Consider the following 24,588-nt stretch of genomic DNA (forward strand, 5'->3'; position numbering starts at 1 on the left):
CTGACTGCCGTGAGTGAGAGCAGTCCGGAGCGGCCCAGCAGGCACAAAGGTGCCCCAAGGACAGCGGTCTGGGATGGAGGGGAACATGACAGACAAATACAGCATGCACTGATCAGAGGGTAGGTCAACCACTTTACAGTCATGCACCATGCATGAAGCGAGACTGCTAAAACCCACCAGCTTTCCTGGGGGACCATGGCAGCAAACCAGATGACAGCCTCTTCATGCACACTGTGTGGAGCAGATAGTGTATTTCAATTTTCTCAACCATAGTCCATACATAGAGATAGCAAGATTATCTCTAAGGTTTAAAGAATTATTACATGTGTGCTTGCACATGCAGGTGTGCAGGGATTAAACACACACATGGAGAGTATTGGGGTACATTGTAAACATGAGGGTAACCATTTCATACTTTGTAGACAGTTGAGACCTTCCAAATCACAGGACACATTTCTATACATTTCCTTCCTGCTCTATTGGACCATACAGCATTCAAACACAAAAATGAAATCATGAACTACTTTAACAGCGATCAAAGGCAATACTAATTTACATACCACCAAAAACTCCTTTTTATCCACCATCTCATTGCCATCAGTATCAAACATATTGAAAGCTATTTTAAAACCTGCATGAGGCTCTGCCAAAAGAGTAGAAAAGGGATCCGTGAGATCAGCACAATGTATTGTAAGCTATAACATGCATGTCAGTTAAGAGCAATCCCTCATTTTCCACATACACAGACACTCAGCCACCAGTTCATTCTCACAGCCATCATCCCAAATGCATTTTATGCATGTTTCTCTAAGGGATGGGGTTCCCAGCCCCCCCCCCCAGTCACAGAAGGCCTAGAATGAATCACATGGGGTTAATAAAGTGTTAAATTGAGACTTAGAGATCCTGAAAGCCTGTGGAGAGACTCCTGTGGGGGAAAAGAATGGAATTTGCCGCTCTTCTTGCCACTCCACCGAAGTCCGCCTTGAAGGGAGGAAGTAGTATATCTATCAGAGAACTGAGACACATAGTCCAAGCAGGTATGGCTAAAGAGAGATGGTCTCTTGAGAGAATCAGCAGCTTTGAGGGCTATGCACTCTAGCAACTGAGAGTGAGACCATGGAGAGGAGCAGATCCTGAGCAAAACATAGCAGTCAAGGGGAGTTACATGAAGACTCTAGCAAGAGAGAAAGGCCTTTTGGGTCTTGCGATACCAAGAGTTGTGAGTTCCTTTGTGTATATGTACTACATATCTGCCTCACTGCCATTTAGGTTTGTGTTTGTCTACATTTGTTGGAAAGCGTACCCAAGTTTTAAAGAGGGAATTAATTTTTTTTTTAGGCAATTGGGGTTAAGTGACTTGCCCAGGGTCACACAGCTAGTAAGTGTTAAGTGTCTGAGGCCGGATTTGAACTCAGGTACTCCTGACTCCAGGGCCGGTACTCTATCCACTGCGCCACCCAGCTGCCTGAGGGAATGTTTTCTAATTACTGTTCTTGCTATGACATTTGAGTAAGAACTAATTGTAGTCTATTGGCTGATGATTAATGAGAAGCACACTGATAGGGGCTCATGAGCTACAAGAGTAGGAGTGGCCATGTACCTTTGAACCTGAAGTGGTAGCCACCCTTTGGGTCTTCAGCCTACAAATCTGAGTGTGAGTTGAAAGAATAACTGAGGAGGGATGAAACCTTTCTATTTAGGATACTGGCAAATATTTTCCCAAGGGAAAAGTGACTGAGAAAGCTAGGAAAACAAGATGGTGAAATTAGGAGTCTTACAGATCATCTTCCCCAGTTGCTATTTTATAGGCCTAGACACACACACACACACACACACACACACACACACACACACACACTCACACACACGACAGTGATACCTCTACTAATAAATAGGATGCAATACAGTGACATAGTTTTTTTTTGTCAGAAATTTTATAATTACACAATGAAATAGTATAGAAGGAATAGGGATGTTTTCCTGGATATCAGGTAATGGTGATTATAGTTTAAAATCATTAAATACAAAAATAACATTTTATGTGGGGAATACCATAAATGTATATAATAGATATTTTAAATGCACAGATAGGCATAATATGTCTATGACATTCCCAGATCACTCTGCCTGTCTGACTGCCTAAGAGATGTACTATCATGTACAGGAAATAGTGAGTGGGCCAGCCAGATTGGAGCTAATTCTACCTTAAATGACTGTGAGAGTTTTAAATGCCACAGCGACTTTATTTGAAAGGTGACAGGGAGCTGATGAAGCTTCTTGAACTGAGGATGATGAGGTCACACCTACACTCTAGGAAGACCAAAAGTTTAGCCTTGGAAAAAAATGGATAATGGGAAGAAAGTGTAAGGGAGGCAGTTTATGTAGTCATAGGAAAGAAATCCCAGAGGCAACAAGCTACTGAGGTATTGATAACTGGGGGAAGCAGGAACATCTTTCTAAGTGTATCCAAAGGAGAAACATACTTGACTAGGCTGAGCATGGGCCATGCCCCTGGGGGCTCTAGCCAGGAGCTGCTTGTGGAAGATCCAGAAGGATTCTGTGTCTGTACAGGTCTTACCACACACACTCTAACTCCACAAGAGTATTCCAATGCTGCTATGAGGACGGGGAGAAGAAGGGATTTCTCCCTCCTTCTCTTGTCTGCTATGGCATCTACCAGGGGAGTTAAAAAGATACCTTGTCTAAGAACTTGGAGCGTTAATCTGAGGCATGGTTAAAGGGGAAGAGACAGAGACTCCAGACAGACGTGGATACAGAGAGGAAGTCAATAGAAAGAAAAAGCAGCATCAAAGGGCAAGACCTCCAGCAGTCCAAAGAGAATCAGCTATGGACTCTATAGAGAGCTCACTGAGAGTAGCAGCCCCCAGGAACCCACTTGAGAAACCTGTACTGCAGACACTATGCCCACGGGTAGCTTTATGAAGTCTCTATAGGGAGCAAAAGGACTTATAGGGCCTGTAGTATCAGAACAGTGAGTATCCTTAGCTGCATGCTCCCTATATGTAAGCCTTAGGACCACTGTACTCTTAAAATGTGTGCTCACCGTCATCAGGCTACATATATGATTGGGAGAGTACACGCCAAGTCTATGGAGAGAGAGCGATGTTTTGTAGCATTTCAGTAAATGCTTTTGTTTGGAGGATAATTTCGCCTGTTGGCTAATTGTTCTTGGGGAGCATACTGGCAGGGGCTCCTAAGGTACAGTTTGGGAGTAACCATCTACAGTAGCGCCACCAGGAGTCACGGAGTCACCACCCTGGAGATCCCGCCAGAGGGTGCAATTAAGGAGTAGCTCAGAGGTCGACACTACAAGTGATAGCCGTGATGTTCAGAGTACCAGAAGAATTGGACCCAGTGGGCCCAGGCTGTGGAATGAGTTTGGCATGCAGGGCCCAAGGCCTCCAATTTCAATTGTGCCTTTGCTTCCTGTCTGATCCAGGGCAGTCCTTCATTACTCCAGCCCCCAGGGTTCTCCTCTAGAATAGGGAGGGTTTGTGTCCCTTGTCCTCTGAGGGACCTTTCCACTCTAATCTGATGACCATGTGATCCTAGGCTGCAGGGAAGCAGCTTTTGTCTTGCTGGAAGGAGAGGGGGCTGCTCTAAGTGGGTCAAGCACCCTAGGAAGATAGCAGGGTCTCCATCTCTGGAGGTCTTCAGGCAGAGGCTGGATAAGCACTTGTTAGAGATTCCGGAGATGGGGCTCTTGACAGGGCAAGGGTTTATCTCGGAGGTTCCTCCCAGCTCTGAGAGTCTGCAGAGGGATGAGGAGGCTCTAAAAAAGTCCTTCATTCAAAGGACGAAAATGTCCCCCTTTCCATCAGAGAAGCTTTAGCTATGTCTCCATACTGCTGCTACCTGTATATTGTGCTTTGGGGTCACCCAGAGCTTTATATGATCCCTCCATGGTGGAGGGAATATGAAAAAGGGGAGTCTGAGGGGAGAAGATAATGGCTCACCCTGCACTGACTGATCACACAGCTAGCAGAAATCAGGTCTTCCTGCCAGCCTCAAAGTCCTTTACTCTACCCATCAGACCACACTGCCTCACTTACAACACAGGGAATTCAATGGCTTTTAAAAAGGTGCATAATTACACTTGTTTGATCTTATGGAGAGAAAAACCAAAAGGCTGAATGAACTTTTATGCTTTTCAATTGGCATTTTGGGTATAATTAAATAGTCTAATGCTCATTTAAAAATGCAACTAATTGTCTGGACACCTGAATTTAAATCCTTAGTCCAAATTCCATGACTCAAAAGAGAGATGGTGAAGATGTTTCCCAGAGCTCATTGACAATCATCCTTCTTTCTAAACAAAAATTCTCGATAAAAGAAATAAAATCCCCCAAAGGCTTGCCAATTCAGATACTAAAATTCTCACTGTTCAGGAAAATATAGTAATACAAGTTCAATGCAATCTTGAGGTGTCAGCAGCAAAAGTAAGCATTTTTTTTATTGTCTAAATTCCACAATTCTAGTTGCTTATCTTTGTTAAAAGAGACTTAACAGGGGGGCAGCTAGGTGGCACAGTGGATGAAGCACCGGCCCTAGATTCAGGAGGACCTGAGTTCAAATCCAAACTCAGACACTTGACACTTACTAGCTGTGTGACCCTGGGCAAGTCACTTAACCCTCACTGCCCTGCAGAGAGAGAGAGAGAGAGAGAGAGAGAGAGAGAGAGAGAGACTTAACAGATAAAACCAGTGTAAGGGAAAAGAATGCACTAGTGATCACATAGTCATCAAAAGAATCTTGAAAAATTTTGCTATAAATATGTTCTATGAAAGGATGACAGTTTTTTAAACGATTTGTTATGCTCCCAGTTATTTGTAAAAAGCTAATGCAATATCAACCAAAACAGCCATGGAAGCAATGGCTGAGGTCAGATGTGACAGTGAATTCTTAAGATTGTGATTCCACTTATGGAGCCCAGCACAAAGGAAGATGGCCACACAGTGATCTTGTGCCCAGGCAACCACCTCATCATGCACCTAAAGGTCTAGGAATTCCCACAGTCAGGAATTAAAAACAACTGCCTGGGTTAGAGTCCTTAAAATTTCCCTGAGACCCCCCTCACCCCATCCATGGTCAACCAAGAAGTGGAAAGGGGATGAATTATGCATCTTAGCCTTTATAAAAGAAAATGTGAAGTCATCCTTCAAAGGACTCAGCCCAAATGTTTTTTTTCCCCTTTGGTGAGGCAATTGGGGTTAAGTGACTTGCCCAAGGTCACACAGCTAGTAAGTGTCAAGTGTCTGAAGCTGGATTTGAACTCAGGTCCTCCTGACTTCAGGGCCAGTGGTCTATTCACTGTGCCACCTAGCAGCCCCTCAAATGCCTTTTTTTGAGGAAACATTTGGCCTTTTTTTTCTAAGACAATTACTTTTAAAAGGGGACCTCCAGTCATTACCTGTCATAAATTCTTGAACCTGACTATGGGAAAGGTCCTAGGCTCCCCTCCCACACCCTCAACTGTCTAAATCTGCATTGGCAACTCTTACAAATCATGAAAACTTGCTTAAGACCAGACTCTTCATAAGGACAAGCTCATTAGAGTTCATTAGGTGATTGTTTAGAAGAGTAGTCAAGAAAGAAGGAAGTCGGTCCCATTGTAGGTGTATCTGTCCCTGCCTCCTAGATCCAGAGCTAAATCTGGTAAAGTCGATTTGCAAATAGAAATGGAAAGAAAGTCAGGGTCATCAGTATTATTTGGCAGTGGAGACAATGGAAGTAAACCAGAACCACAGATGGTAGCTGGAGGAGCACGGTGTTAATCCATATTAAAGACTCACATTTCGAGAGCACCAGAAGGTTCACAAAGCAGGTAGGGTTACCGCTAGACAGACAGCACAGGTCCGGTAATGCCTGCCCCCTCCTGTCTGGAGGACCAATCTCAGGAGGGTCTTAGGATGGTCCGTGTCTATTCCTTCCCATTCTTTCTCATTTGGCCGTCGCTGCTACACGACTGGTCCAAAATTGACCTTGGGCTTAGTGCTGGTCAAACCCTTTCATTTTACAGAGGAAGAAATGAAGGCTAAGTCACTTGTTCCAAGTGCCCCAGGGACTTGAAGCCACCTCCTTTGGTGCCACGTCCAGCTTTCCCTCCGGTACACCATGCTGCCCTTCCACAGCTTATCCCCCGTGTCTGTTTGATTGCCACCTGCCCACCCCTATCTATCTGGTCCTTACCTTACAGGTCCAGTTCTCATAGGTCCTGTTAATCCAACTGGAGGCATCCTATTCCACTGCTTTCTCTGTATTTCCTAAAGCAAACCCTTCACGCATGCCTCCCTCTGGGGCCCCATCTTGATGTGGCCCTGGCTTCAGGCTAAGCTCGTTTCAGGTTGCTCAAAGGGCCTGACAGGTCACAATGACTTGAGCAGGCCATCTACTACGTGCTAGTGGGTCTGTGACCTGCACAGATGAAGGGAAGAGCCATTCCTCAAAATCATAGACCCTCTAAGCAGGGTCCGATGTCAAGGCTCCGAGTCCCCTCTCCCTTAGCACCCTCTTCTCTCATCCTCTTAATGGAGCCCACTGGGCTGCCATTGTCCATCCTAGAACAATGGGAAGTGCCCCAGCTTTCTATCCTTCACGATTTTTTCCACCTTCTTATCATTCCACTATGGCTTCTCATTCTCTTTCCCCATCAGTGTTTAAAGCCAAGCCAACCCTAAGTCTCTGGCACCCCTGTGTCAGGCCACTCATGGCAAATGGCATGTGCAGGGCCCATCCAGGCTTTGGTTGGCACAGATGCCAGAGGTCGAGGCGGTCTTACCATGCCCGAGATCCCTCCTAGCACCTTCCCTCTCTGCCTGTCATTTCCACTTTACCCTGTTTCTTGGCTTGTTTCTCCATAGTTGTGAGGGCAGGGACTGATTTCTACGTCTCTTTGTATCCTTAGCACTAAGTACAGTGCCCAGTACATAGCAGGCACTTAAGAAATGCTTCCTGATTGACTGAGTTACAAGGCAGATCCCATGAATACAAGGTCTAGAATACATAGCTGTTGTTTAATCTGCCCCCTAGAATATATCATTCTGAGCTGCCAAGACAGGAGAGTTCCTACCCTCTGGAGAAATACTCATATAAATGCCCGAGATGTGGTCCATTAACTCGTGGTCTTGTCTTGGGGAGCTGGGACACTTTCCTGGGCTTTGGGATTTGAATTCTACCACCCAGCCCAAGGCAGCTGCCTAAGGCTGCTCAGAACTCTGCATCTACAGCATCCTACCCTCCTGACCCTCAGAGCCTGGCTGTCATGAAAAGGAAATGTTTACACTAGCAAAAGAATAGATTGTATCTTATATACTTACTTGTTAAAATACATAAAAGAAACAGGTATTCTGTGTAAGAAATCACACCTAGAAAGAAAAATAATCATCAGCTTTGATTCCTAGAAAGCAGGCACAATGTTACTTTATCTTTTATGCATCCATATAAATATATCCTTAGATGAAAATGTCATACCTCTGGAAAGAATGAATAAGCAAAGAGAGGGAGGACAGTTCTATGGTGATGCTAATGTTTTTATTGTCTACAGTTATTTCATTTAGAATTTTATTTTCCCAAATTACATGCAAATACAAATTTAGGCATCAATTTTTAAAAAAAAAAATTGTGTTCCAAATTCTCTTCCTCCCTCCCCCGCTCCTCCAAGAACTCAAGCAATTCAATATAAGCTATACATGAAGAGTCATGCAAAACATTGCCAAATTAGCCAGGTTGTGAAAGAAAACAGACAAAAACAAAACTTCAGATAAAGGAACACAATGTCAATTTTTGGGTTAGAATATGTTACTTTGTGAAATCATAACCAGAGAGCCAAATGGATTCCAATCTCTTATTTTTATAGATTCTTAGGTAAAGCCATGTTAGATTCTTCTTAATGCTTATTAAGGCGAATTATGGGCACTGTTCATTTAAAATTATTATTTATTAAATTATTCATGCTCTCCCCAAGATCAGAAAAGGGAAGAATTATCTCATTTCCCTCAGCCTCTTATTAACATCACTTTTATAAATGGACATCGATGTAGAAGATGAACATAAAATCAGCACAGATGATGGAGGACCCAAGTTTCTGAGACACTGCTTAACGGTGCTCAGTCGCCCATAAGGCAGGGATAGACTATTGTTAAGGGGTCCCCTGAACTCATCCTTTTGAATTGCCATATTTTTCAGAAACACTGGACCCAGAGCATGCAGAAGGCCCTGCATGTGTCAAGGACAAAGTCCTGCCTCTCCCCACACGGCTGACATCATTTGTTGTGTGCCCCCCAAGCTGGATCCCATGCGTGTCCTAGAGAGACGAGACAGGCACCTGTCCGTCTGTGCCAGGCTGGGTCCTTTGCAGATAAGCAGACCGGCCTATCTTCACAGGCTGGCAGTTTCCAAGAGAAAAGAATGTGCCTTTTGCCATTGCCTGGCCCCTCCCCTTTGGGAGGGGTCCCTGCACCTTTCCCCTCCCATGCCACACCCCTTCCTGTCTCCTCACCGGTTTCCTGCCTCTGTTCATTTCTCTTGCAATAAAGCTGGTTTTCCCATGTTTTGCGTCACTGACACTACCGGTGTACTACCTATGATGCTTAGGAGTGCGTGGTTGCTGTTTGGCTTCAGAAAGAGGACAGGCCTTGGCCTGCAGCTCCTCCTCACGGGGTTCCTTCATGAATTCAAGCCTTAGGAAGGACAAATGGCTCTTAAGTGTGGTCCTCCAAAGTTCTTTGGGGGTCGTCAAATGGAGATGTGAGCAAAGGCTCCTGGGTTCCCTGTGACCTCACACGGAGAAGCTTTCCAAGCACCCCAGCAGCATAGCCTATAGCTGGATTTGTGTTTCGGGGCTGCTCCAAACAACGCTAGTGGGCCCGGCGAAGACTGAGAAACAAAACCTGACCAACCCTCTGTCTCTCTTATCTAGGGCTCAGAGGCTTGACAAAGGGGTGTCGGGCCCAGGGAGGGAGCTCACAGGACGCCCTGAAGGCCTGCTCTTCTTGTGTTTGGAAGAAACCATTGTGATCTGGGAGCAGGATTCTGGGATCGCCACTGGGCACTTAGAGGCCATAAGGATCATTCAGAGAAGACAGGCAAAAATAGACCAGAAGTAGGAAAGAAACTCCCCAGAGGGCTCCCGGACCACCCACCTCTTTGCCTCAGGGCCTTTTAGAGCAAAGAGGCTCAAGACTACGTTTTCATCTGTTACCTAAATAGCCCTTGTAAATGATGAAAGACCCAAGAGGGCAGGCCCTTGGGCAAACTGGGCCAGGGTTCGTAGACAAGGAGGCTGCGGAGGAGGCAGACACTCTATCTGTTTGGGGCCTAGGAGGGCAGTCACAATGTTACTCCAAGAAAACAAGTTTGCCATGGGATATTCAGGGACAGACAGAAAGGAAAAACAGCAGCTCTTCAAGGATGCCTTCCCAGCTTCTACGGCTGGAGAAAACGAACTGCGATCAGCCACAGTCCTTTAACGTTTGGGAGTTGGGAAGAGGGAGTGTTATTATGCCCATTTTGTGGGCTAGGAATGTGCAGCGGAGATTCTGACTCGGTTGGCTTTGAGAGCCTAAACACTCCACCTGCGCCACAAGAACCCATGTGGATCACAAAGAAACAGAACCCACCTGAACAGGGATAATATGGAAACGGACCCTGCTTAACAAACATTCCCTCTAAAAAGTCATTTCCCACGGGAAGATCTGTCTGAGCTCGGCCAGGTCCGGAGGAGGAGGCCGGACAGGCAGAGACGGGACACAGCTCCTGGTGGCGAGGCCCGGGGTCTGGCTTCACTGCATTCCCTTGTTACAAGGGAAGGTGGCAACAGAGAGCCAATTGACACCCGAGGCCGGCAGTGAAATAACTTAAAGCGGCAAAGGAGCTGCAAAATGAGCCGCGAGTTCATTGTGTTCTGCTGCAGAGACGACAAAGAGGTGGGAGAGCCTTCGGACGAGCGGCCAAGCGGTCTCGCCCAGGCACATTCCCACGTTCTCTGAGAACCAGCTTGGAAGGAGGGACGGAGGCTTGGCGCGCTTCGGTGTGAGCAGACCGTTATTATTCGGTAAATTAAGCCGAGTGCCTCTAGAGACATATTCCCAAAGTATGTCAAAGCAAAAGTGTTGTAAAACGAAAAAGTGAGAGGGTTACTCATGATTTACCTTTTTCCTTGAGGTTTCGAAAAAGTTTGGATGATCCTTTCCAAGCTGGTGGTGTTTCTTTAAGCATCTCATTTAATTCCTATAAAAATATTTTAATTATTGAGCATGAGGCAAAAAGAAAAAGTTACCTTACCAGATAGGACTGGCGATTTAAATAACTTTGTACAGGGGGCAGCCAGGGGGTGCAGTGGATAAAGCACCGGCCCTAGATTCAGGAGGATACTTACTAGCTGTGTGACCCTGGGCAAGTCACTTAACCCTCATTACCCCACAAAAAAACCAAAACAAACAAATAAATGGATAAATAAATAACTACATACAAAGGTTCTGACTTAAAAAGATGGAATCACACACATACGCCTTTTCTTTTTTCTTTCTTTTTTTTTTTTGTGGGGCAATGGGGGTCACACAGCTAGTAAGTGTCAAGTGTCTGAGGCCACATTTGAACTCAGGTCCTCCTGAATCCAGGGCTGATGCTTTATCCACTGCGCCACCTAGCTGCCCCCGTACGCCTTTTCTTAGAAAGTTTTCCCCTATTTTAAAAAAATTACTCTCCTCTGGCCACTAACAAGTCAGTACTGACTACATGTTATCTTCCTGTTTATAACTGCAATAACATGTTCACAAATATCTGTAGATCTCAAACCAGTGATGACGGAGAGAACACAAGGAAGCAGGAACTGATTCCTGCCAACTGAGCTTCAACATGAATTAATGTTCTTCTCAAAAACTCCCATTTTATTCCTCTGGCTTTAGTCAGATATAAGGGGCCACCTTATCCTATTAATCATATTAATTTAGCTTTCCAATATATGCTTTCATCTCCCTTTTCTGTTAAAATCTTTCCTGATTACTTCAGTTCAGATTTAGCCCAGAAGATTAAAAAGAATTCAAGTCACATAATTATTGCAGGCCCAATAAAATATATTTAATATATTATATTGCACAGACAGCTTTTGTGGCTACCAAAAGGGCTGCAAGAAACCTGAACCTTGAAATCTTTGTAGATCCATTTTGGCTTGGACATCAGTGAGCTAAGAACCCCCAAAACACTGATCAGCAAATTCTTTAAAAAGCTGTCATGCTTCAGATGTATGATGAGAAATAATCAGAGTGAGCTGATTGTATTTGGGAAATTGTGTACCAACTTCGATGGCCCCAAGCCGCTCTCACTGCCAGAGGGGGCACCACAGCTGAGGGAAGCACAGACTAGCTGTGCCTTGGAGGGGTGGGGTGGAGGGAGCTAGGGACCACAGCTGAGGGGGCGCACTGCTGGGGAGAAGACAATCCAGGTGTGGGGTGGACTAGAGGCTTCTGAAGTCCCTTTCCTATGATGAGATTCTGTGAGTTCAGGAAGAGTGAAACAGGGCTGTCATCTAAAGAAACTGTAACATCCTAATAATAGTAAGTAAATGCAGGGACACCCCTTCTAGCTGGTTACTGAATTCTGAGGAAACAGGACCTTACAGGACAATTAGTTTCATGGGAACAATTTTATAAATGGGTGATTGGCCACTCATTGCCGCCATGTTTTTTTAAAAAATTGATTAAAATTTTAAAGTAGTAAGAATTTCAAAATTAACCTGTTCTTTACCTCCCCAACAAATTACAAATTTAATCCCAAAGAAAGCTCTCAATACATATCTACATAGTTCTGCAGAACAAATTCCCACATTATCCCTGCCCAGAAATGTCTGTCTCTTTCTGCATGTGAAGTTCTATCTCATCTCTTTCCATCAGGAAGTGAATGTTTCCTACGCATTCCTTTTGGATTTGGGATTTACCATCGCGTTGATGAGAGTCTAATCTTTCCAAGTGGTTTTTCTCTGAAATGCCATCATGAGATAAATTGTTCTTGTAGCCCAGCTCACTTTGCTCTTCATCCATTTTTATCTCATTATGTCTAGATGCTGCCACAATTTATTTAGCCATTCCCCAATACAACTCGCCTTTAGTTTCCAATGCTTGGCTACCCCATGAAGAGCTGCTACAAATGTTTGTACCAATGCATCCTTTTCCTTTTTCTTTGATTTCTTTGGTACTGTTATCACTGAGTCAAAGAGTATGCAAGCAGAGTTTGGTAACTCTCTGGGCATACCTCTAAAATGGCTGGGTCAGTTTATGGGGTTGCCTACAGGTACTGGCATACTTACTTTCCCCCAAGACCTTCAACATTTGTCATTTTCCTCTTTTGTCATCTGGTGTGAGATGAAACTTCAAAGTTGCTTTGATTTTTATTTTTCTAATTATTACTGATTCAGAGCATTTTTTTGGTACGATTGTTGATAGCTTGGGTTTCTTACTTTGAAAACTGCCTGTTTACATCCGTTGACTATTTATCAATTGTTATTCTTATGAATCTGAATCAGTTTCTCACATATATGTGTGTATACATATTTATGTATGTATTTATATTTTGGATATGAGATCTTTATTGGAGAAATTTCTAGCAAAGATTTTTCCCTTCTAATTTTAGATATTTCTAACATTAGATTTGTTTATAAAAAAAACTTATAAATTTTATACAATCTCTTAGAGATATTAGTTATCCGGGAGGTATGACTAGGTAAGTAAGTGCTTTGGAATCTAAGTGTGACATCAGAGACTTCAGGGTTTGCCTGATTCCTGAGGTATAAGGGTGGGGGGTTTTATATTCTGCTCCTGGGGTCTATTTAGTTGAAGGTAGATAGGGGAGGGCTTTATTCCCTCCTGAAGGTGGGGTGGGGTCCTGGGCTTACTTTGATTGTAGAACTGAAGAAGACCCTGTTGTGTGGCTCTACTTACCTGCAGATCTCACTCAACCTGAGGTCCCAAGGGGCCAAGAGTACTTTGGGAGCCTAGATGAAAATTTTCCTTATTTCTAATGCAGGGAATGCCTGATTTGCCAACAGCACTTGACTAAAGGTTTATATTGCTGTGAGTTGTTTTTTTTAACCACTCAAAAGTCTGTGAGGTGCCAGGGTTCAAAAGGAAGGGGCTTGCATTTATGCAGGGCTCAGTAGATGCTGCTAAAGGCCAGAAATCTGGGCCCACAGCTTCACTGTGATTGTCTGTCTGTCTGTCTCTTTTTCTCTCTCTTTCTCCCTCTCTTTCTTGCACCTCTCTCCCTCCTTTCTGTTTCCTCTCCTCCTCTTTCTTTTCCCCCTCTTCCTCCCTTTCTCTTCCCCCTCTTTCTCTCCCTCCCTCTTTCTCTCTCCCTTTCTCTCTCTCCCTCCCTCCCTCTCCCCTTCTCCTCTCTTTCTCTCTCCATCCTCTCTTTCATCTCTGTCTCCTCTCTCCTCTCTCTATCTTTCTCTCTGTCTCTCTCCCTTTCTCTCTCTGTCTCCCTCTCTCTTTCCTCTCTCTTTGTCTCTGTCTCTGTCTCTGTCTCTTTGCATGCCTGCCCCCTCCAAGTTTGGCATGAGCTTTTTAAAGAGAATGCATGTAACTTAGCTTAATCTTTCCCTGAGTTCCTTACTCAGGACTCCTTTTTCCAGGGGAAAGGATCTTTTGACAACTTAAATTAAGCCGAGTCCAGAAGCTTTGTAAATGGGTGTCAGGAGTCCCTCTGACACACCTGGGGCCCAGAGGCAGGACAGACAAATACAGATGATCTTTGGTCTGACTCACTGGAGGGAATTCCCACATCTATGGAGCCAAAGGATCATAGCCACACTAGAGCGCTGAATGGATAAGTGCATCTGAGGCCTGGCTATCCTTGAGGGGAAAGCTTTTTCCCAGGATGCTTTGTGCTGCATGCCATGCCAGGGTTCAAACAGCTCCACATGACTGAGACTGTGGCTAAGGCCAAGAGAACATTCAGCTCTGCCTCGAATGGAAGCAGATGCCAATAAAAGAAGCACCGATCTCATGGGCATGTATTGGATACAAATGCTGCTGCCGTCCCCTTCTCTAGAACATCAGGAAAACCTGACATCTGCCGCTGAAGAGAGGTTCTAGCCCTCAGGAGGAAGGGCTGGGGAATGTGGGTGGGAGGGGAACCTGGGGGTGTGGCATTTTCAGAGTATTTATGTCTGTCTGACTGACAAGACTGTTTTTGCTCACTCTGAACCCCCCCCCCCCAAGCAGGCAGGCTAAGTCTATGAGTGATGCCCCAAATGCATCTCACCTGTTTGGAAAGTGATCTCCACTGTTTAACACCTAAAAGGAGCAAACAGAAAATTAGGACATGAATGCCAAGGGTTTATAAAGCAGTGCGTATTCAAACTGTGCAGTAATAACAGCTTACATTTCCATAGCCACCTTGTGATTTAATAAAGTGCTTTTTTCTGCTTTTATAATCCATTCACAACTCAATAATTGCCCAATGTACAACACTTTTTTATCACAAGTTTAGGACCTGGAGTTGCCCTTAAAAAACCCTCTACTATCTCTAGTATAAAGACTCCACAGTGCACGGCAACAGAAGAGAAACCACATTTTACACAATTGTATTCTTCCTTAGTTTTATCTTGGGGTTAGCTCTTGCACACATGCACACCACAGGGATGTCAGTAAATAAACAAGCCCAGAATTCGTTAAAATATCCATGCCAGGATATGCCAAGACTTCATGGGGTTTAGTTCCTATGGCAAAAACATTCATCCCCTGGTGGCCCGAGCACTGGGGAAGAATCCTCTGCTTTTAGTGAGGTTCACTCTCAGGCTACAACAACAGTGGCTAATAGCTAGCATTTACATAGTGCCTCCTACTTGCCAGGCACTGTGCCTTATGATTATTAGCTCATTTGATCCTCCCAACAGACCTGTGAGGTAGATGCTGTTATTATCCCCATTTGACAGGTAAGGAAATTGAGGTAATCAGAGGTCAAATAACTTGCCCAGGGTCATAAGCTAGTAAGTGTCTGATGTGAGTTTTGAACTCAGGTTTTCCTGACTCTGGGCCCAGTGTTCCAACCACTCTGCTGTCCCTTAGCTGGCCACTGCATCCTGGGCCATTGTTAGTCGTCTTGACCTTTGTCCTGCCACTGGACTCCGATGACTGGAGGAGAGAGCGAGGCTGATGATTTTGTGTAGCTCTGCCTCATCTGCATTACAAACACATGGGTGCACACCAGTGGGCCCTAGCCCCAACTCTTCCAGCTCTGTATGGCCTGGGGAAGCTCAGCTCCCAGGCCCTGCAGACAAGACAAGGAGCCTCCCTCATTTCCATAGCGGCAATGACTTTGAATGTAGCCCCATCTCAAGGGGCTCCTTTTTGGCAGAAGGCCAGCTGGCAGCACAAGTCCTCTGCTTGATTTTGGCAAAGCAGAGACCCTCTACCCAAGGTCACAAGCCTTTGGCCAGTACTAAGTCGAGAATATTATGTCCTTAAACGCCTAAGGATTCTGGCTCAGTGCTAGGTCAAACTAACTTTTCTTAGAAACCAGTAGATTTAGTTTTATTGCAAATAATAAGAATAATATGTAGTCTACCTTACATTGGAAGAGTTTTTAACCATACACATACTTTTCCTATAGAACATCATACTTTATCCTTACAACAAGTCTGCAAGGCCACATGGGGAGGAGCGTGTGTGTGTGTGTGTGTGTGTGTGTGTGTGTGTGTGTGTGTGTGTGTGTTAGGGAGGGCAGGAGGGTGCTCTGAACTTGTTCGTGACAAGGGCCACCACAACAGAGATTTGAAGTTCTATGATGTCATGCTAACAATTGAAATAAAAGGATCTAATTTGGATATTCCACTCTACTTTACAAAGAGAAAGAAGCAAATCCAAACAGCATTATGAGAAAAAACATGAACACATGATAATTGATGTGTTTGCATTAAAGTGTTATCTTTGACTGGGGCAGTTAGGTGGCACAATGGATAGAGCATTGACCTTGGAGTTGGGAAGATCTGAGTTTAAATCCAACCTCAACCACTTGACACTAGCTCTGTGACCCTGGGCAAGTCACTTAACCCCAATTGCCTTAAAACATCTGGTGCCATCTCCTGTTGTCCTGATAGATATCTTGCCATTGGACCCAGATGGCTTGAAGATGGCGATCCTGCACAGCCCTCCCTCACTTAAATCCAATTCACTGCAAGTCATGACATCACCTCCTGATATCATGAGAATGAAGGACAAACAAGAAACAATCTTATCCTCAATTGTGTTTTTGCTTTTGGAGAGACAGTGGGGACAGAGAGTCAGCATTATTGGGCTAAAGCCTGCCCTGACTCTAACACAGACAGGCTACAAGGACGCCTCTCAGGGCCCCAGGAGACAATCTCAGAGATCTGTGTGAGTAGAGGGGACCTTCTTGCCAGAAGTTTCTAAGCCCAGGAAATCACAAATGAGATTTTTCCTATGTGCATCAGACATACAGCGTGGGGAGTGTGGCACATCCCTTCAGATGAGGTCACTGTATCATTAGTTCTACTGCACTGCTTTATTTCCTTATAAGAGTGTGAGTAATCTGTAAATGTTTGTAATGTAAAAATAGAACCCATTGATCAAACTAAAAAAATCCAACTGGATAAAAAAGGTGTAAGGGCTAAAATTCTAGCTCTGCTATCTAAAATCTAATGAGTGGTTGCTAATAAATTATAAGCTTTAGCAAGAGTGTTTAAGTGTTTAAGTATTTCTTAAAGAGCATTAGGATCAGAGAGAAAGGTAAAAATCTAACTATTTCTAAGAGACCCTATCATCCAACCCACCATGGCGAGCTCAGGAACCAAAACAAACGAGAGCCCCTCCCCCAGCGTCCGCTTCCTACTTTGTGTGTTCCTCCCAGAAATGGGAGGCTCCTCGAGTTGATTGGCTGGCAGCCTTGACACCCACGAGCAAACATCACTTCCTGATGCCAAAGAAAAGCCGCACGGCCTTACCCTCAGAGGCCTTCTCCTCATGGTGGAGCTTTCCTCCAGTAAGTCTCCAGCAGGGGGTGTCATTCCAATCGTTACAAAAGTAAAGAGAAAACTAGAAGGTTAAGATGAGAAGATGCAACTTTCCATGCTAGCAGCTCTAAGCTGACCTGTCTTAACCAAGTGTCAACTTTAGAAAATGAGAAATGAATTGAAGAGATTGATTCTCTCATAATTTCTTAGAGAAGTTTTAATTATGCAAAATGGATGTCACAAAGAGGAGATGGAAACAAATAAGAAACTTCCTGAATAAGTCAACATCTGCTCTCTGCCAAATGGGGCAGAGTGAGAACAAAGACCCTGGTACAACAGTAAGGGGTTAGATAAAACAAGATATTGTGGTTTCTCACCAAACAGCAAAAAAAACAAGTGAAAAGGAAAACAAAGCCTATAAAGTTTTGTATGAGAAACCAGATGATCCAAGAAGAATTCCAGATGATACAAACAGATCTTACGGTCTTCCTCCTTCCCTCCCTCCCTTCCTCTCCTCTTTCCTTCCTTCCCTCCCACCTTCTTTCCCTTCCTCCATCCCTCTCTCATTGTAATCTTTTTATTGATCATGGAAGCCCTGTTAGATTTGATCTTTTCTCTATTGTTCTGATTGGCTCCCAATCTCTTGTTTCTTTTTTTTAGCAGAAGTCAGATGGATATCCTTTCCTCAGAACTGAGAAATCCAACTTGATCCCTTTTCCAATAACAAAAACACCTGAAAGCTTAGTAGTGAGACCACACCACTAGCCCCTGCCCATGGGTGACTTTACAAAAGTCAGGGAGTCTCTCAATTTTGGGGATCACCCTGATTAGACCACATTAATTGCACAGATCTCCAGACACAGCTCACCATTATCAAAGCTGATAACATCTTGTCAGGTTCTAAATCAATGTTAGCACTGACTTAGTCCCTTGGATGAGTGGATGTGGGCAACATGCAAGATGGCATCATGGTGCCCCAGATTGGGGACATATGTGATGTCTTCTGTGCCCATAAAGGTCCTTCCCAAGCTTCACAATATAGACTTCAACTCCACAGATATGATGCAAGGAACCACAAAGGGAAACTCGGTGTCACAAACCCAATGGAAATGTTGGCCTGTCTTCTAGGAGCTGAGGACCTCTGCAGAGCCAGTAGGGCAAATGATATCATTGCAGTCTTTGCCATCCATCTCTCACTTAAATCCAACCACTATGTGCATGCACATATTCTTCCTTTTTTTTTTTTGGTGAGGCAATTGGGGTTAAGTGACTTGCCCAAGGTCACACAGCTAATAAGTGTCAAATGTCTGAGGCCGAATTTGAACTCAGGTCCTGCTGAATCCAAGGCCTGTGCCCTATCCACTGCACCACCTAGCTGTCCCGCACATCTTCTTTATTTCATCTCCTGTCACTCCTTGTTGTCCTTTCTTCTCAAAGAGGACCAACATGACCTGTGTTGACCTCTGACTGTGGCTGATCAGACCAAAAGGAGCTCAGAAGGCTCTACCACATGTCAGGCACAAATAGTCCACATGAACATTTGGAGCTGAGAAGCCTCTAAATGTCCACATCACAGATTCTTTTGAGCTGCTGTGCTTCTGATTTGCTCATAGAGCATGGCACCTTCTCTGATGAGGGCACACCTTGATGGGCAATCCTGGGCCAGTGTTCCCCATGTCACACAATCAATTCCAAAGTTCTTCAGAGAGACCTTGAAAGTGTCCTTGTGTCACTTCCTTTGACCTCCATGTCAGCACTACCTTGTGTGAGTTCGCCATAAAATAGTCTTTTAGGTAAGTATACATTTGGTATTCTAACAACATGGCCCACCCATCCGAGTTGTGCTCTCTGCATTAGAGATTGAATGCTTGGCAGTTCAGCTGAGAAAGGACTTCAGTGTCTGGTATCTCATCTTGCTAGGTGATCTTCAGAACCTTACTAAGACAACTGAAATGGAAGCAATTCCATTTTCTGGCATGGTGCTGTTATACTGCTCAGGTTTCATGGGTACATACAACAATGAGGTCAGCACAATGGCTCTGTAGACCTTCAGTTTGGTAGTCAGTCTAATACCTCTTCTCTCCCACACTTTCCTTTAGAGTCTCCCAAACACTGAGCTAGCTTTGACAAGGTGTCAATCTCATGTACATACATCTCTGGAAAGCATACTGTCAAGGTCAGTTCTCCATAGAACTGATGGTTCTATGTATGGATGGTGTGGCACTGGCTAGTGGGGAATCTCTGTTTCCTTGGTGGTAATTGTTAAGCCAAAATTAGCACAAGCAACAAAAAATTAATCAATACTTTATTACATCTCAGCCTCAGAGGCTTCACTAAGTGCACAGTCATCTGCAAACAAAAAGTGGAGCACCGATTCTCCTTCCACTCAGGTCCTCCTGAGTCCAGGGCCGGGGCTCTATCCACTGCGCCACCTAGCTGCCCAATGGCCTTTTTTTTTTTTTTTTTGGAAAGGCAATGGGGGTTAAGTGACTTGCCCAGGAACACACAGCTAGTAAGTATTAAGTGTCTGAGGCCAGCTTTGAACTCAGGTCCTCCTGACTTCAGGGCTGGTGTTTTATCCACTGTGCCACCTAGATGCCCCCTTGCCCAATAGTCTTTTAATTGGTCTCCTGGCTATTGCCATATACTTTATACACTTCATGTTTATATACATATGTATGTAGTTTACAATTCAAAAGATGTATATCCCTTGTTGCTTCCCTGTTCACTCTAGACATAAAAGAAACACACACCCAAATTAACATTTATGTGGAAGGACAAAAAAGAAGGGATATTTCTGTAATGTTTGAATGTCTCTATGTCAGAAAGGTCAGCTATTTGTAGATTTTCATGTTACAATGAACGACAGCTTCTTTTTTGTATTGCTACATGGCTTCAAACTTCTTCCTTGTTCTAAGCGGTGTGGTGAGCCTCTGCAAACACCCTCAGCTGATGAAAAGAGCAGGTTCATGAACGACTTCCTTATCCACCTGGCAAGAGAGTGCTGTAAGGCCACTTAACAAAGACACTCTCCCCGAAATGAGCAAGAGGCAATTTGAATAGTACTTTCTAATTGTGCAATAATGAAACACTAGTTTTGTATGGAAAGTGGAAAAATGAAATGATGAAATCGACAGCATTTCAAGCAGGCTCTGATGCAGTGCTTGGTGGCTCTCTATTAGATTTGGAAGTGAGTGCCCTCTTGAGTTTTGTAGGGTTAATGAGCTCTGCAGGTGAATTATTCACAGAGACATTCGTTCTGCCAAACAGGTCACCATGCCCAATATTATGAACTTTTTCTATCAAGAATAAAGAGCCATTATGAACGCTCTTCAAAGGAAAGTCTCATTTCCTCATTGCTTTGGAAATTCTTCTTATGTGTTTTTCTTATGATGATTTCAGAATGCAGCAAAACGTGCTCTCCTTTCCCATCCAGTTCCAAGTAAGCCTCGAAATGACAATGCAATGAAGAGCTTTTGCAATTTAAAGGGAAATTCACTCCGTGTCTAATAAAGGCAGACAAAGGAAAGGTTCTAAGAGTAGTTTTTAAGGTATAGATGGGCAAGAGGAATATAGCTCGTTTCAGAATTCAGTGCTTAGGGTCCTGTTGGACATATTTCCATCTCATCGAGTTATATTTTTCAATGACTTTCACCATAAAAATGCTCCCTAAATTTAAAGAAAATATAAAATGACCATTTAATCACTGTGCATCCAAAAGAAAACCTTATGTGTGTAGTAAACGATCCATAAAGCTCTAAATGAAAGCATTATGTACTAAACTTGAAAATACCACAGTCCCCTCCCTGCCCCTCACCATTCTTCTCAGGCTTTTATATCTTCTATATTGATCTTAACTCTTTATTGAACAGTAAGGATAAGGGCTAGTAGATCGGGGAAGCCCATTGTGCTCTTGAACAGAGAGATCAGAAAATGGGAATGCTGTCATTCTCAGAAGTGTTTGTTTATATCAATCCTATTTTCTCCTCTTGGCAACTTCCTAGGGGGCAAAGCAATGGATAACTGCTGAGCCTGGAGTCTGGGAGACCTGAATTCAAATCAGGCCTCAAACACTTACTAGCTACGAGACCTCAGGCAAGTCACTTAACCTCTACCTGCCTCAGTTTCTTCAATTGTAAAATGGAGATAATACTTCTCCTGGTTGTTGTGAGACTCTAAAGGCTTTGCAAATCTCTAGTTCTATAGAAATGCAAGCTTTTGTTATTATTTTTATTATTGCTCCTAGCTCTGCCCCAGGGGCAGCTAAGTGGTGCAGTTGACAGAGCACTGGCCCTGGAGTCAAGAGGACTTGAACTCAAATCTCACTTCAGACACTTTCTAGCTGTGTGACCCTGGGAAAGTCATTTAACCCAATTGTCTTGAGCATCTGGGGCCATCTCCAGTCATCCTGATACATGGCTTGTCACTGGACCCAGATGGCTCTGGAGTAGAGTGAGGCTGGTGACCTTGCACAGCCTTTCCTCACTTAAATCCAATTCACAGTGGGCTATGACATCACCCCAATGTTATGGTCCTCTTCCAGAATGAAGGACAAACAACAACAATTGTAAAGAACTTTGGACAGTGCCTGGCATATAGTAGGTACTTAATAAGTGCTTTTTTCTTTCCTTCTTCCTCAGGGTGTGCAGTGAGCTCTGGGGACAGAACTCTCAGTCCTGCATACCAGCCCTGGGGCAGTCAGCATGCTGGGAGCTGGGAGCCGGCCCTGTGGGTGGGAGGGGCAATAGGCAGAAAGAGAAGCCAATCTCTTGGTCCTTTGCTGCCTTTTTTTTTTTTTCCCATGAGGATTAGGGTGTAGGGTTTTCTTTTCAATCTTCTTTCTTAATTGCTGATCTGTATTGCTTGCTATATTTCTGACTCTTTCTCAGGGCATGGGGGAGGTCGCTGGATTTACCCAGAACTTTCCTCTCTGCCTTCTTTCCATGACACCTTTTAAAAGAATCTTTAAAAAGAATAATGTATATTGAGAGTATCTTTGGTGAAAATATGAGAAGGAACAAGTAGATTTTTGAGAATTCCGTACTGTAGATTACAAGTGGACAATCCAATAACTAACCCAAAATCCCACTCGTGCTTATGGGTTGTTCACTTTAAAAGTCCCCTTGGGTCAACAGAGCAAACAGAACGTCGGGGGCTGCCCTGCATGCATGGGCAGATCCCACGAGAGTTTTCCACACAGAGGTAAGCTGCATGGCTCAGACATGAGGTAAGGTGAGGCATGGGCCAGGAGGGGAGCCACGGTCAGGAAAGCTGCCTTCCTTGTGCAGAGCTACCAGGAATAGGTTTCTTCATCTCTGGGGAGGCCTTCCTGACCTTGCTGTGTATAGACCACATTATACTGAGGGTGCTGTGGTGGGCAGGAGCTGGGCTCAATCCTGGCTCAGACACGTACTATCTGGGTAACCACGGTAAGTCTCTGGACCTCTCTGGGCCCCACGTTCTTCATCTAAATCAGGGATTTGGCTGGACGGCCTTGGAGGTCCTCTTCTATTCTAGCTCAATGACTTGATGTTCCTAAGGACACTGAAGGATCCCCACGAGGACATCCCCGATTCTTATTCAAGAGAGACTGGCCTAGCAATCCACAGGGGAGAGGCTGCAGGGATGAACAACAGAAGGCTGAGGTTTCCAGGGCAGTGTTCCCTGATGGGGATGCCCAGCCCGGGGAGGAAGGATCTGGACACACACTCTTGGGATGAGTACTGTGGATGGACAGTGAGGAAGGCCTAGACTTTAAGGGAGTCCGCTGGGTGGCAGCTGGGACCCCGCCTAGTGCTCTTCCTGATTCTGGACACCTAGCTTCTCCTGGCTTTGTTCCTTGCTTGCTGTCCCCAAGGAATCAGAATTGTGGGTGACAAAGCGGGTCATGGGGAGTCACATGGTGCCAGCTCATTTCCAATAACAACCTCTGCCCAAGACTTGGGGAGGTGGACGCGCAAGCTGAGAGCTTCCTTTGGAAGCCCCCAAGGGGCCTCTTGGAATGAAACAAGCCCAAGAGGTGCCAACCTTCTGTGTGCAGGTATGAAGAGGATGCCCTGCTGCCGTAGGCACTGGCAGGAAAACCAAAGCCTGGAGACCTGAGACCTGCTGAAAGAGGGAGGGAGGTGGTTGGTCTGCAGAAGGAAGATGAAAAATACCCATGACTGACATTTGCAGACCACTTAAAGGCTGGTAAGATGCTTTCTTAAATGGCTCCGTCCAGGCAAGTAAGGAAATAGGGGTCATTCTTCTCATCTTCCAGGGGAGGAAGGTGGGCAGTGGGTAGATTGTAATGGGAAGACCCTAGTGGACTTGAAATCAGCAAAGGCCTAGGTTGGAATCCTGCCTCTACAAGGAGCTGTGTGACCGTGGGAAAGTGAATCCCCCTCTCTGAGCCGCAGGTGCCTTGGCTGGAAGTGGCAGAGCCAGGTCTGGAGCCCGAGCTGCTGGACTCTAGGCCTTTGGCCACTGAAGCCTGTGGTTTCCTGGCCTGGCAAAAGATACCACAGAGGACAAAAGCAAACCAAGGAGATAAGCTGATTTGAAAAATTGTACTTACGTTTGGGCTCGTCAGTTGTGACAGCCAGAATGAAATCGTGTGGAGTCATGAACAGCTGCCCCTCACATTCTAAAGAAGCAAATAAGCGGAACCGTCTCTCTCGAGAAGTGGCAAAAACGTCTAGGTCTTCCAAATCTGCTCTACTGGCGGCGACCTGCAAGAGGGAGAGGGGCTTTGGTTGTTTTTGAGAGTTGTTTTCCAGAGTGCAGGAGCAAACAAAACGGGGACCTGAGAGGACCGCGGATATGAAGCAACGGGCGCGTCCCTGGTCACACAGTCTGGTGCTGGCGGAGACAGTGGAAAGGAGGCTTTAATTCTGTTGCTTGTGAAAGGTGCTCTAGTTAGCACACACAATTGGAGATTTCACTGACAGTTTTTGACAGAGTTAGTGCATGGTCCTCTTTTTGCAATAAGATCAAGGCCAAAAGCCTGATTTCCTAAATTTTATGAGTGCCCATGTCAAAATTTTTCTACCACCCTTTTTTAAAATCATAAAAGTATTTTATTATTTTCCAGTTACACATAAAGAGAGTTTAACATTTGTTTTCTTAAGATTTTTAGTTCCAAATTTTTCTCCCTCCCTCCCTTCCTTCCCCCCTCCCCAAGACAGAAAACAATCTGATATAGGTTATATGTGTATGATCACATTAAACATATTTCTGCATTCTGCTCATCATTTCTTATAGCACAATAGGACTCCATTATAGTCATATACCACAACTTGTTCAGCCATTCCCCAGTTGATAGGCATTCCCTCGATTTCTAATTCTTTGCCACTACCATCATTTTACTATTATTTCCTTCAATTAACTAGAGGAAACTTTAAAAATGATTTCCATAAACAGAAAACTAGAGGAAGAGAGTCTATAACCTCTGTCCCAATGCTAGAGAAATTAATTTATTTCTCCAAAACATTAGGAAAAAAAGCAGTAAAGAGATCATAGGAAAACGGGAGTCAATAGTCTTCGTTTGCTCATCTCTAATATAAGGTCACTATGCCCACATCAGGAGGGGGTTGTGAGATTCAAAGGACATAAAGTTT

General features: G+C 44.5%; 1 protein-coding gene across 2 annotated transcripts in view; it reads right to left on the reverse strand.

The window, feature by feature from the left end:
- Positions 1-24,588, reverse strand: part of MICU3 (mitochondrial calcium uptake family member 3) — a 93,189-nt gene that overhangs the window by 40,344 nt on the left and 28,257 nt on the right. For both annotated transcript variants that reach the window (XM_043970940.1, XM_043970939.1), the window contains exons 2-6: positions 23,547-23,700; positions 14,278-14,309; positions 10,170-10,248; positions 7,338-7,385; positions 561-643 (exon numbers count right to left, since the gene is read on the reverse strand). In XM_043970940.1, coding sequence (XP_043826875.1) covers positions 561-643; positions 7,338-7,385; positions 10,170-10,248; positions 14,278-14,309; positions 23,547-23,700 — 396 coding nt within the window. The remainder of the gene's footprint in view (positions 1-560; positions 644-7,337; positions 7,386-10,169; positions 10,249-14,277; positions 14,310-23,546; positions 23,701-24,588) is intronic.

The sequence above is a fragment of the Dromiciops gliroides genome, chromosome 6, assembly GCF_019393635.1.
Source record: "Dromiciops gliroides isolate mDroGli1 chromosome 6, mDroGli1.pri, whole genome shotgun sequence".
NCBI classification, from domain to species: domain Eukaryota; kingdom Metazoa; phylum Chordata; class Mammalia; order Microbiotheria; family Microbiotheriidae; genus Dromiciops; species Dromiciops gliroides.